At 49.1% G+C, this 14,246-nt stretch overlaps 1 protein-coding gene across 2 annotated transcripts in view; it reads right to left on the reverse strand.

Moving 5' to 3' along the window:
• Positions 1–14,246, reverse strand: part of LOC147117862 (coagulation factor XIII A chain-like) — a 137,202-nt gene that overhangs the window by 25,439 nt on the left and 97,517 nt on the right. For both annotated transcript variants that reach the window (XM_085989244.1, XM_085989243.1), the window contains exons 10-11: positions 11,580–11,668; positions 7,438–7,591 (exon numbers count right to left, since the gene is read on the reverse strand). In XM_085989244.1, the coding sequence (XP_085845370.1) occupies positions 7,438–7,591; positions 11,580–11,668 (243 nt within the window). The remainder of the gene's footprint in view (positions 1–7,437; positions 7,592–11,579; positions 11,669–14,246) is intronic.

Below are 14,246 nucleotides of genomic sequence, written 5' to 3' on the forward strand. Positions count from 1 at the left end.
AAGGATAAGAGATAAGCCATTTAGGACAGAGATGAGGAGGAATTTCTTCACTGAGAGTGGCGAACCTGTGGAATTCTCTACCAAAGAAGGCAGTAGAGGCCAATTTATTAAATATATTCAAGAAGGAGTTAGATATATTTCTTAAGGCTAAAGGGATCAAGGGATATGGGGAGAAAGCAGGGAGATGGTACTGAATTTGGATGATCAGCCATGATCTCATTGAATGGTGGAGCAGGCTCGAGGGGCCGAATGGCCTACTCCTGCTCCTAGCTTCTATGTTTCTATGTTTCTATAATGAGGGACTATAAGCAAGATATACTGGGAGTTCTTTGGAGAAGCAAGGCTTCAAAAGTAGTTTGGAACTGTGTAAAGTAAAGATAAAAGTGAATTGGACTTAATTGCCGCAGTTCAGAAGGGCAGGGAAAACAGCAACAGCAGCATAAAATATATCTAATGTGATTTAATGTAGACTCGACATTATCAAGAAGCTCCTTAGGACATTCCTCAGGACCTCAAAACTATGGAGTCCCTTACCTCTCTCGGTCTTTGCTTCCTACATTCTCTGGAGTTTAGAAGAATGAGAGGCGATCTCGTTCAAATTCTTAGAGGGCTTGACAGGGTAGATGCTGAGAGCATGTTTCCCTTGACTGGAGTGTCTAGAACTAGGGGTCACAGTCTCAGGACAAGGGGTCGGCCATTTAGGATTGAGATGAGGAGAAATTTCTTCACTCAGAGGTGTGTGAATCTTTGGAATTCTCAACCCCAGAAGACCGTGGATGCTCAGTCATTGAGTATATTCAAAACAGAGAGCGATAGATTTTCGGACACTAATGGAATCAAGGGATATGGTGGAAAAGTGGAGTTGAGGTAGAAGATGAGCCATGATCTTACTGAATGGCAGAGCAGGCTCGAGGGGCCGAATGGCTGACTCCTACTCCTATTTCTTATGTTCTTATCTTCCTCATACAATCTTACAGGCTTTGAAAACCAAAGATTGGTGTCACTACTTCCTTACTGATCTTGCCTTCACATCTACCCTTTGTCAGGCTTGGTGGTACCATGTACTAAAGGCCTTGACCCTCCACGTTGTTTTCTCAATTTAAAAAGAAATACTGTTTTGATAATTGGAGAAAGAAATATTGGAAAAGCAAAAAAAATGAAAGGGCCCATAACATCTTTGGTTATGCAGCAATTTATCTCAAGTCAAAATACTGACAAAACAAAGAAGGTTTATTGCTTTGTTCCACGTGTACAATATTGGTTACACTTCATGAATGCACCTTGATGGTGCGGAGCCTTAGCTGCTGGGAATCAAAGGCACCCGCCTCAGGCTGGTGTGGTTTAAATATGCAGATTGTGTTCCAAGGACATCATTAGGCCTGGGCTGCAATTTTAAGCCTGGTTTGAGTGGGGAAGCCAGTGTGCCTTTCTCACCAGGTAAAGACAGCAGAGTGAGAGGATCCGGGACCAGAAGAGGCCATTTTAGATAAGTTTTTTTTTAACTTTCCTCGTGGGGCCAGGAAGAGCAAGCGTTGTTTCTCCCGGGGCCCACAAGGAAAGTTTAGGCCTCCCTTGTCACCTCACACATCTTACATCCCACAAGGCCCTCCCAAAACCCCCTTCGCGTGACTTACCTTCTTGCCAGCGAGCCTCCCTTTGGTGCCTGCATGAGGGCTCCTGCCACTCAAACCTCCAAACCCCCCGCCCGCCAGCCAGTTGCCGCTTCCTGCTCGTTTCGGATGGGCAGCTGAACGGCAGCATGCAGATGGTGCCTGGGAGTTAAAAATCGCCTGGGCCTCACACTGCATAGGCCGGGGGAGGGGAGGAGAGGTTGACGCTCTGTCCCCTCCTCCCCCACCCACCTGAATCCTGCTCCCATTAAAGTCGGGGCTTTAGTTGAATGGTAGAATTGCTTTGCATTCCCCTACACGTAAGAATACTCCATTTACTCTTTCAGCATGAATACATTATTAAACATCCAAACAGAAGAACATCTTGTAAAATTGAGAAAAATACTTTGCCAGGCTTGCACATTGAAGACTAAACCCACTTTGACAAAATGCAGAGATGGAGAAACATTACTCAATGAAATCCAGTGAAAGAATTATGGGGGTAGAATGGCTGTGCTTGCTGTGAAGCAACATCGTAAATGTATCATAGAATCATAGAAATTTATGGCACAGAAGGAGGCCATTCGGCCCGTCGTGTTTCTGCCAGCCAAAAAAGAGCTCTCCAGCCTAATCCCACTTTCTAGCTCTTGGTCCAGAGCCCGGTAGGTTGCGGCACTTCAAGTGCATATCCAAGTACTTTTTAAATGTGATGAGGGTTTCTGCCTCGACCACCCTTTCAGGCAGTGAGTTCCAGACCCCCACCACCCTCTGGGTGAAAAATTTCTCCTCAACTCCCCTTTAATCCTTCTACCAACTACTTTCAATCTGTGCCCCCTGGTTATTGACCTCGCTGCTAAGGTTCTTTCTATTTAGGCCCCTCATAATTTTATTCACCTCAATTAAGTCTCCCCTCAGCCTTCTTTTATCCAAAGAAAACCCCAGCCTATCCAATCTTTCCTCACAGCTAAAAATCTCCAGTCCTGGCAACATCCTCGTAAATCTCCTCTGTACCCTCTCTAGTGCAATCACATCTTTCCTGTAATGTGGTGACCAGAACTGCATGCAGTACTCTAGCTGTGGCCTAACTAGTGTTTTATACAGTTCAAGCATAACCCCCCTGCTCTTATATTCTATGCCTTGGCTAATAAAGGAAAGTATCCCATATGCCTTCTTAATCTTCTTAAACGCATTCAAAAAAGTTTGTGGTTACAGTGTCACTGCACAAAGCAAACAGCGTAACACTTCCCCTACAAATACACATTAATTTAGTGAAAATTCCCAGTGTCAGGCCAAATTTGATTACAGTTTTAATAAACCATCTGATACATCAGCAAAGTGTATCATCAAGAAATGTCTCATTTTGCCGAATTTTGACAGTTACATAAAAATCCCATGTTAAATTATACCAAATAACATTTCTGCGGCAGTACATTCTCACTTGGCGCTCTGAAGCTGACTTTATGGAGCACACGTTGTGCTCATCAGTCTTTTTACATTCTCAGCATAAGAGCACTTCTGCACTTGCCCTGCAATGCTCTACATTTCCCACTTACCGTATTTTCATGCTGTCACTGTACTGCAACTCTGCAGGGCAATAGCTTGTTAACTACTGAAAGAAACAGTGCGATGCCCCCGTTTCCATACCTCTTCGGAATCATGCACTGACCTGCCACACGCTCATACACAGTCACCTTGATTGCAATTAAATATTCACTGATCAGAAATTTCAAGGCAACATAAATGTTGGATGAAAGAAGCCGTAATGCACATTTAAATTTGTCATGACTACATAGGGTGCTGTTCTTTCATAATAGCAAAATACTGCGGATGCTGGAAATCTGAAATAACAACAGAAAACACTGGAAATACTCAGCAGGCCAGGCAGCATCCGTGGAGAGAGAAACAGATTTAACGTTTCAGGTCTGGGACCCTTCATCAGAACTGGAAAAAGCTGGAGATGTAACAGATATTAAGCAGGTGCAGAGACGGGGTGGCGGGGGTGGGGGGGGGGGGGGCGGTGGGGAGTTTAGGAGGGGAGGAAGGAATTGAAAGAATATACTGTGAAAATGTTGCAAATGGGAATGGTAAAATCATACAGCATGAAAAATGGGGGCAGAGATAATTATCTGAAATTGTTGAACTCAATGTTGAGCCCGGCAGGCTGTAAAGTGCCTAACCGAAAGATGAGGTGCTGTTCCTCGAGCTTACGTTGAGCTTCATTGGAACAATGTAATAGGCCGAGGACAGAGAGATCTATTGATTTATTTTTGCTGTTCTTTCATGGTTGATTTAAAAACCTCTGCCTCGGACATTCTGCCGGCACGCTGCCGTAATTCTGTCGCAAGTGCAACGGAAACAGGTGCTGGATTTTGCAGTCAGTGGTGATTGAATGGCGCCAGCCGTTCATTGCACTTACACGTGTCCACAGACTCTCTGTGGGCTTTTTGCACTGGAACTTGCAGTGATTAGAATCCCAAAACAGCGCGGCGCCCTCTACAGGGGATCTGGGAGCTGTGTGAACAGGGAAAGCAACTCTGTATCTCCTTAACCAGTCAGATTGAAAAATTCTTACTGAGGGACGCAGAGTCTGAATCAGGAAGCGTCAGTTAGAATATTTAATTCAATGCCAAATCATGTACAAAAAGTGAAATAAAGAGAGGGAAAGAAAGATGGGTTTAAGAGAGAGAGAAAAAAAGAGACAGAAAGAAAAAGCTAAAAAAAAGTATTTACATTTTTAAAAATCTCCAACAATAATTAAAATCTGAAGGAATGAGACTCCACACTTGTAAAAGTTAATTTTCAGTGCCAGAGAGGTTGTTTGGCAGTAATTAAGACTTATCACGGCGTTAAAAATTCACTTACACTGGAATGGACAAGCCCGAACTCTTTCTGGTGTGTTTAGTGGGTATCTATCATGTATGTACAGCAGCTTCACGCCGTTCCATGTGTTTCAATGCCGAGTCTCTCGGCGAGATACTGTTATAGCGAAGCTTCTGGAGGAGTAGGGCAACTCAGACAGCAACATCTTGATTTACGCATTTAACTGCGCATGTGCGATCACTGGAAGTTGCTCTCCGATTTACTCTTTAATAACGGCAACGCCAATAACCTCACCGTTACTTGTACTGCAAAATCCAGGCCGATGTTTCCGCAGCACTTCCGACGCAGCTACGACGATGCGTAAATGGAAAATTCCTACATGTAGGGGAATACAGAGGGCAATGGGCGTTTCATGGTGCACGGTGATAGAAGTTCAGCCAAGCAGGGTAACACTCTTTGCGTCCATTTGGTACGGCAATATATTCCCCTTTGCCAACAGAGTTTTGGTGGCAGCATTATGTACTTCATTGGCTGTAAAGCCCTTTGGGACGTCCTGAGGTCGTGAAAGGCATTATATAAATGCAAGTTCTTTCTTTCTTTTTATGTCATCACTTACCCACAGACTAAAGGAAAAGTGAAACACGGCAACAACAAAAAAGTGAGTGTTTTGAAAGGCTCAAAATTGATTATAAACTATTTACTGCCTCTTGAAAAGGCTACATAAAAATAAAAGAAGTAACCTCCTCCAGCCATACAACCCTCCAAGAGCTCTGTGTTCCATCAACTCTGGCCTCTCCCCCTCCCCCTCTCCCCAATCACAGGCCCCTCCCCTCCCCGATCACAGGCCCCGCCCCCTCTCCCCCTCCCCGATCACAGGCCCCTCCCTGATCACAGGCCCCTCCCCCTCCCCGATCACAGGCCCCTCCCCCTCTCCCCCTCCCCGATCACAGGCCCCTCCCCGATCACAGGCCCGTCCCCCTCCCCGATCACAGGCCCGTCCCCCTCCCCGATCACAGGCCCCTTCCCCTCCCCGATCACAGGCCCCTCCCCTCCCCGATCACAGGCCCCACCCCCTCTCCCCTTCCCGATCACAGGCCCCTCCCCCTCCCCGATCACAGGCTCCTCCCCCTCTCCCCGATCACAGGCCCCGCCCCCTCCCTGATCACAGGCCCCTTCCCCTCCCCGATCACAGGCCCCGCCGCCCCGCCCCCTCCCCCCCTGATCACAGGCCCCTCCCCCTCCCCGATCACAGGCCCCTCCCCCTCCCCGATCACAGGCCCCTCCCCCTCCCCGATCACAGGCCCCTCCCCCGATCACAGGCCCCTCACCCTCCCCCGATCACAGGCCCCTCCCCCTCCCCCGATCACAGGCCCCTCCCCCTCCCCCGATCACAGGCCCCTCCCCCTCCCCAATCGCAGGCCCCTCCCCCTCCCCATCACAGGCCCCTCCCCCTCTCCCCCACCCCAATCACAGGCCCCTCCCCACCCCGATCACAGGCCCCTCCCCTTCCTGATCACAGGCCCCCGTCTCCCCCCCCGATCACAGGCCCCCCTGTCTCCCCCCCCGATCACAGGCCCCTCCCGCTCTCCCCCTCCCCGATCACAGGCCCCTCCCTTCCCAGATCAATGGCCCCTCCCCCTCCCCGATCACAGGCCCCTCCCCAATCACAGGCCCCTCCCCCCTATCCCCCACCCCGATCACAGGCCTCTCCCCCTCCCCGATCACAGGCCTCTCCCCCTCCCTAATCACAGACCCCTCCCTCCCCCCCTGATCACAGGCCCCTCCCCCTCCCCGATCACAGGCCCCTCCCCCTCCCCGATCACAGGCCCCTCCCCCTCCCCGATCACAGGCCCCTCCCCCGATCACAGGCCCCTCACCCTCCCCCGATCACAGGCCCCTCACCCTCCCCCGATCACAGGCCCCTCCCCCTCCCCCGATCACAGGCCCCTCCCCCTCCCCAATCGCAGGCCCCTCCCCCTCCCCATCACAGGCCCCTCCCCCTCTCCCCCACCCCAATCACAGGCCCCTCCCCACCCCGATCACAGGCCCCTCCCCTTCCTGATCACAGGCCCCCGTCTCCCCCCCCGATCACAGGCCCCCCTGTCTCCCCCCCCGATCACAGGCCCCTCCCGCTCTCCCCCTCCCCGATCACAGGCCCCTCCCTTCCCAGATCAATGGCCCCTCCCCCTCCCCGATCACAGGCCCCTCCCCAATCACAGGCCCCTCCCCCCTATCCCCCACCCCGATCACAGGCCTCTCCCCCTCCCCGATCACAGGCCTCTCCCCCTCCCTAATCACAGACCCCTCCCCCCTCCCCGATCACAGGCCCCTCCCCCTCATCACAGGCCCCTCCCCCTCCCCGATCACAGGCCCCTCCCCCTCCCCATCACAGGCCCCTCCCCCTCCCCGATCACAGGCCCCTCCCCCTCCCTGATCAGAGGCCCCTCCCCCTCCCCGATCACAGGCCCCTCCCCCTCTCCCTCTCCCCTCCCCAATCACAGGCCCCCTCCATGATCACAGGCCCCTCCCCCTCTCCCCACTCACTGGCCCCTCCCCCCTCCCCGATCACAATCCCCGCCCCCCTCCCCGATCACAGGCCCCTTCCCCCTCCCCGATCACAGGCCTCTCCCCCCTCCCTGATCGGGGGCCTTTCCCCCATCCCCACTTCCCGATCGCAGGCTTCTCCAACCTCCCAATTGCCGGGTCTGTCCCCAAGGGTCCCCGGCTGAGGCCTCCTGCCACTGGTGCTCCCTCTTGCCCGCAAGCCAGGCTGTCCATTTGACCGGACGTCGGGTGGGAAACGGAGCAAATGAACGTTACTAAGGTCCTGCCGTTAAGATCAGCAGCACCTCTGCGTCTCCGGCCTTGCCGGGTTCTTTGGCTGTTTTCGGCCTCACCTGCACCCTCCCCTCCTCCCTGTAAATATCGGGGCCAATGAATGCTACTTCATATTAAAACTTTTTTTTTAAGCTTTCAAACTATCTCCAAGATATGGATCCTTACTCACCCTCTTGGTATTTATATTGATCGGTGATGTCTTTCCTGCCATCAGATCCAATCTCCTTGGTCAGAATTAATTTTCCAATCTCGTCGGTCTTCACATCACCTTTAATCAGGGAACCATCCCTCTGTTTGTTCCAGTATATGACATCACTGTTTACCTTAAAGGAGAAAATCAAAATTAATTTACGTACAAATTCCTGTAGAATGTTTTACAATGTGCGAACAGGTCCACTAACAGGAAGCTATTTTAAGTTCTCTAGATGTGCAGAAAACCAGGTTCCACCACTGCCCTAAACAGAACAATCTCCCCATATTGGATATGTTTCTTGGCTGGCTCGGCAGATGAACAGACAATGCTTTACAACCTTCCCGACTCAATATCGAGTTCAACAATTTCAGATCATAATCAATTCTCACATTTTTTCGGACACCAGGCGCTGGTCGTGGTTCTGCGGTTACTATTTACAGCTCCCCTAGGCCCCTCGTTTGTTTCTTTACTTGTCCCATTACCACCCTCTTGCACCATCATCCCTTTTGTCATTTAATCTCTCCTGCCTTCCACCCTATCCCAGACCTTCCCTTCTGTTCTTTCCTCCCCTCCCCCCTTTCCCTGCCCCTGCACTTGCTTAAAACCTGTTACATCTTTTAACTTTTTGCTGTTCTGACGAAGGGTCATCAACCTGAAACGTTAACTCTGTTTCTCTCTCCTCAGATGCTGCCTGGCCTGCTGAGTGTTTCCAGCATTTTCTGTTTTTTCTACTCCAGATTTCCAGCATCCACAATATTTTGCTTTTGTATGTAATGCTGCATCCCATCTCACTGGCTGGTAGGAATGATTGGTGGGAAACATAACCTACTGATCAGTCACAAACTAAAGTGGAGAAGTATGACGGGGGGGGGGTGGTGGTGGGGGAAACCCAATAGTACCGGATCGGAAAAGAAAAAATGATTAATAAAGGGGAGCGAGGGAGACACGGCATTGGGAGAAAGTGATAGAGTGCCAGGGGGTAGAAAGGCAGAGGATGGAAGAGAGAAGAGGGCAACAGAGAAAGTGAGACAAAAATAAAAACACCATGTTTTGACTTTTACCTTCTTCAGCTAATATAAGAACATAAGAAATAGGAGCAGGAGTAGGCCATTTGGCCCTTCGAGCCTGTTCCGCCATTCAATAAGATCATGGCTGATCTTCCACCTCTACCTTCCCGCACTATCCCCATATCCCTTGATTCCCCTTGTTCCCAAAAATTTATCGACTTCTATCTTGAATATACTCAACGACTGAGCATCCACAGCTCTCTGGGGTAGAGAATTCCAAAGATTCCCAACCCTTTGAGTGAAGAAATTTCTCCTCATTTCAGTCCTAAATGGCCGACCCCTTATTCTGAGACTGTAACTCTGTGTTCTGGATTCCCTAGGCAGGGGAAACATTTTCCCAGCATTAACCCTGTCAAGCCCCTTAAGAATTTTAAATGTTTCAATGAGATCACTTCCCATTCTTCTAAACTCGAAGGAATAAAGGCCGAGTCTGCTCAATCTCTCCTCATATGATGTGACAAAACTAATTTACAGATGATAACGTAAAGAAAGCAGAGTCTCTTAAATGAGTACTAACGGCTGAGTGAGGCATTGTGATCATTCACAAAGGAGGAAGCAGACTTTTTTCCCCAAGACCAAAAAAAGTTAGCTTTATTGTACAGTTGGCAGATTATGCCGACAATAATTTTAGCAACTCAGCTTTCCTACAACTTTCCTTTTTACTTTGCTAAACACTTCTGGGCTGGCTGTGCAAAGCTGCCTCTAATCTGCATTAGGGACTTTCCAAGTATTCAACAACAATAACTTGTATTTATATAGCCCCTTTAACACAGTAAAACATCCCAAGGGTTTCACAGGAGTGTTTATAAGACAAAAATTGACACTGAGCCACATAAGAAGAAATTAGGGCAGGTGATCAAAAGCTTGGTCAAAGAGGTAGGTTTGAAGGAGTGTCTTAAAGGAGGAAAGAGAGGTAGAGAGGTGGAGAGGTTTAGGGAGGGAATTTCAGAGCTTAGGGCCCAGGCAACAGAAGGCACGGCCACCGATGGTTGAGCGATTATAATCAGGGATGCTCAAGAGAGCAGAATTAGAGGAGCGCAGATATCTCAGGGGGTTGTGGGGCTGGAGGAGATTACAGAGATAGGGAGGGGCGAGGCCACGGAAAGATTTGAAAACAAGGATGAGAATTTTGAAACTAAGGCATTGCTCAACCGGGACCCAGTATAGGTCAGCGAGCACAGGGGTGATGGGTGAACGGGATTTGGTGCGAATTAGGACACGGGCAGCTGAGTTTTGGGAAAAATTCTGAAGCTGTGGCTACTATTGTTTTTATACATATGTCAATGGCCGTTATATCACATGTGACTATGAAAAATTCAGGAACAACTTTCATTTATATAGCGCCTTTAACGTAGTAAAACATCCCAGGGCGCTGCGCAGGAGTATTTTAAGACAATGAATTTGACACCGAGCCACATAAGGAGATATTAGGACAGGTGACCAAAAGCTTGGTCCAAGGGGTAGGTTTTAAACGGCGTCTTAGAGGAGGTGAGAGAGGTAGCGAGTCGGGGAGGTTTGGGGGGGAATTCCAAAGCTTACGGCCTTGGCACGGCCACCAATGGTGGTCCGGTGGAAACTGGGGATGCTCAAGAGCCAGAATTGGAGGAACGCAGCTATCACAGCTTGTAGGGCTGGAGGAGGTTACAGAGATAGTGAGGGGCGAGAACATGGAGGGATTTGAACACATGGATAAGAACTTTAAATTCAAGGCGTTGCTGGACCAGGAGCCAAGATAGGTCAGTGAGCACATGGATGAAGGGGACTTGGTGCCGGTTAGGATATGGGCAGCAGAGTTTTGGATGAACTGAAGTTTACAGAGGATGGAAGATGGGAGGCCGGCCAGGAGAGCGTTAGAATAGTCGAGTCTGGAGGTAATAAAAGCATGGCTAAGGGTTTCAGCAGCAGATGGGCTGAGGCAGGGGCGGAACTGGGCGATGTTACGGAGGTGGAATTAGGTGGTCTTGGTGAACAGTCTAGTTCAGCCTCAGACAGTAGCCTGGGAGAGGGGTGGAATCGGTGGCTAGGGAACAGAGTTTGTGGTGGGGACCGAAGATAATGGCTTCCTTTCCAATATTTAATTGGAGGAAATTTCCGCCCATCCAATACTGGATGTTGGACAAGCAGCACGACAAATCAGAGATAGTGGAGGGGTTGAGCGAGGCAGTAGTGAGGTAGAGCTGGGTGTCGTCAGCGTACCTTTTCGGATGATGTTGCCGATGGGCAGCATGTAGATGAGAAATAGGAGGGGGGTCAAGGATAGATCCTTGGGGGACAGCAGAGGTAACGATGTGTGACTGGGAAAAGGAGCCATTGCAGGTGATTCTCTGGCTACAATTGGATAGATAAGAATGGAATCAGGCGAGGGCAGTCCCACCCAGCTAGACGACGGAGGAGAGGTGTTGGAGGAAGATGGCGTGGTCAACTGTATTAAAGGCTGCAGACCGGTTGAGATGGATGAGGAGCAATAGTGCACCACAGTCGCAGTCACGTAAGATGTCACTTGTGACTTTGAAAAGGGCTGTTTCAGTGCTGTGGCGTGGCGGAAACCTGATTAGAGAGGTTCGAAGATGGAGTTGCGGGAAAGATGGGCACGGATTTGTGAAGCGACAACATGTTCAAGGACTTTGGAGAGGAAAGGGAGGTTGGAGATTGAACGATAATTTGCAAGGATAGAGGGGTCAAGAGTGGGTTTTCTAAGGGGGGTAATGACAGCAGTTTTCAAAGGGAGGGGGACAGTGCCAGAGGAGAGGGAACCATTAACAATATCAGCTGGCATGGGGCCAGGAGCTAAATTGGGTGGTCAGCACTTTAGTGGGAATAGGGTCATAGCCATAAGCATTTGTATTTGTGTCACTGGACTATTTTGGCAACAGAGGATTTTAACTGGGAGGATTCACAAAGTTAAATCTGCACTTGAATGGGAAACAGAATTCATGTCTGTGCTGCATTTCATTAAAAAAAATATTCAGCAACATAATTGTTTTTGCTGGCACCGCTGCATCTATTATAGCAATCGAGAGGACTGTTGTATATCCTAGGGTTTCCACGTACCTCTGCGTAAATGAAAGGTGCATCATATGGGAAGAAAACCTGCCCGTGTTTTATGGCATTAACAGAAGCTGGTCCACACCTATACATGCCTAAGGGAAACAACATAAATAATCAAAACACTATACAACTTACTGGAAAGCACTTATCCAAAGCTTCCTGTTGCTATATCAATTAAAACATAATGGGGTCCGATATTAGGACTTACAGAGTAAAGGCACTTAAGATAGTAAGTGAGAGTGAAATGCACCCAATTACCATCAAGTCTACAGCTTTTCGGTTGTGACTTACAATAAGCTAAGCATTCCAATCGTTAGTCATTAACAATAATCAGTTAAGTATGAATGAGACAGACAACCAGACCAAGACAGGACACATTAGGCCTTGATCCTACAAATGATTGTGCGGTCGTATAAACATCAGAGCTGTGGCAATGGTACTACGGCTACTTTCGTATGATGGGAAAAGCTTATAATGGGATGTCTAGTTTGGCTATCCATTCGATGGCCGCATGAGATACCGAGCGGAGAATTGAGGAGCCTTCTCGCAACAGTTCTTAGTGGGAAGGTGGATGTGATGTGTTCCCTGGTCTGGGACTCATGGCCACTGTCGCTCTAATGGTAAGTTAAAGTTTAAAATCTAAAAGGCCCAGATCCACTGTCTCAGGGATGGACCGTGTGGCAGAGGAGGCATATATATATTAATGACTTGGACTTGGGAGCACAGGGCGCAATTTCAAAATTTGCAGATGACACAAAACTTGACTTCAAGAAGACATAGACAGGCTGGTGGAATGGGCGGACAAGTGGCAGATGAAATTTAACGCAGAAATGTGCGAAGTGATACATTTTGGTAGGACGAATGAGGAGAGGCAATATAAACTAAAGGGTACAATTCTAAAAGGGGGTGCATGAACGGAGAGACCTGGGGGTATATGTGCACAAATCGTTGAATGTGGCAGGGCAGGTTGAGAAAGTGGTTAAAAAAGCATACGAGATCCTGGGCTTCATAGAGGCATAGGGCTAGAAATTCATTATAGCCCAGGAATGGGCGGAATCTTTAGAAAAGTTTGAGAATTAGCGCCGGGCCCTAATGCTTTAGGCTGCATGCAAAATTCACTCCCACTGCTCAAAGAAATGATTGGAGCGCTAAATCAAGTCTTTACGGCCTAGCTCAGTGGCGTTACACTCAAAGGATGGACCAATATCGGGTGTAGTCTCATCACAACTCATCATTGCCGCAGGCTTTTCCCAGTACTTAAAGGGGAGGTTCATTGATGCTGCAGCACCTCATTCTCAGCATTTCTGGCTGTGCAGCTGCCTCAGCAAGGAGAAGCACAACAAGGAGAACGAGCCGGAGGGCTGAAGCAGGTGTGCTCATGGCAGATCCACCTCAGTCGGGTGGTCAGGGTGATTGAGTACTTCAACAAATACAATATATCACCAAGTCCCATTTGCCCATCACCCCTGCGCTCGCTGACCTACATTGGCTCCCGGTTAAGCAGTGCCTCGATTTCAAAATTCTCATCCTTGTATTCAAATCCCTCCATGGCCTCGCCCCTTCCTATCTCTGTAATCTCCTTCAGCCCCACAACCCTCTGAGATATCTGTGCTCCTCTAATTCTGCCCGCTTGAGGATCCCTGATTATAATCGCTCAACCTTTGGTGGCCGTGCTTTCTGTTGCCGAGGCCCGAAGCTCTGGAATTCCCTTCTTAAACCTCTCCGCCTCGCTACCCCTCTTTTCTCCTTTAAGACGCTCCTTAAAACCTACCTCTTTGACCAAGCTTTTGGCCACCTGCCCTAGTTTATCCTTATGTGGATCGGTGTCAAATTTATTGTCTTAAAATACTCCTGTGCAGCGCCTTGGGACGTTTTACTACATTAAAGGTGCTATATAAATACAAATTGTTGTTGTTGTTGTTATCTGTACCACAAGGTGGCAGAATTCTGTGACCACCACTTTGGTAATGCGGAGATGTCTAATACACTGCTCCTTGCAGGTAAGAGAAGGTAGGAGAAGTGCTGTCAGAATACCCTCAGAGGGCAAGGCCTCCTGGTGAGAGCCCTGATGTCCCTCCTCATCCCTCTGTTCACATGTTCCTGTATTTCTGGCTGCCTACGCTCCCTCTGCTGTAGATCCTGGAGGGCAAGGTGGCACCAGTACAGCCCCCATTAATGTTGCCAAGTGTAGCAGTTTGAATCTTTGAACAATAAATGTAACCACTTTGCACTTGCCAGAAGACTGCTGATAAAAAAGAAGCTTGAAATTACTCATACAAACTGCTCTACTGGGTGAAACTGACAAGAGCACACTGAAACTAACCTGCCCTGACAGCTGCGAGTGATTAAAGCTGATGCCTTTAAATAACATCGCTGGAGCCAGCTTCCGTCAGCTGTGCGCCTGCTCTCCTTGTCACTGTCTGGTCAAGGTGCAAAGGTAAGTGGCGACAATGAATTTTCCAGATCGGGCGCCAGCTCACTGACATCACGATCTGCCTGGCATTGAAGTCCCCAGTGGTACCTCGTACCGGCGGTGCAACGGTGGGGGGCCGGATTTGCCGTGCGGCACTGGATTCGCCTCTCCCTGGCGCTACTGCATCAGCGCCTCATTACCACCATCTGCGGGCATTAACAGCAGGCGCTAAGCTACTGAATTTTCCCCCCAAACAG

Source organism: Somniosus microcephalus, chromosome 5 (assembly GCF_052327205.1).
Source record: "Somniosus microcephalus isolate GS21.2 chromosome 5, FLI_Smic_1.0, whole genome shotgun sequence".
NCBI classification, from domain to species: domain Eukaryota; kingdom Metazoa; phylum Chordata; class Chondrichthyes; order Squaliformes; family Somniosidae; genus Somniosus; species Somniosus microcephalus.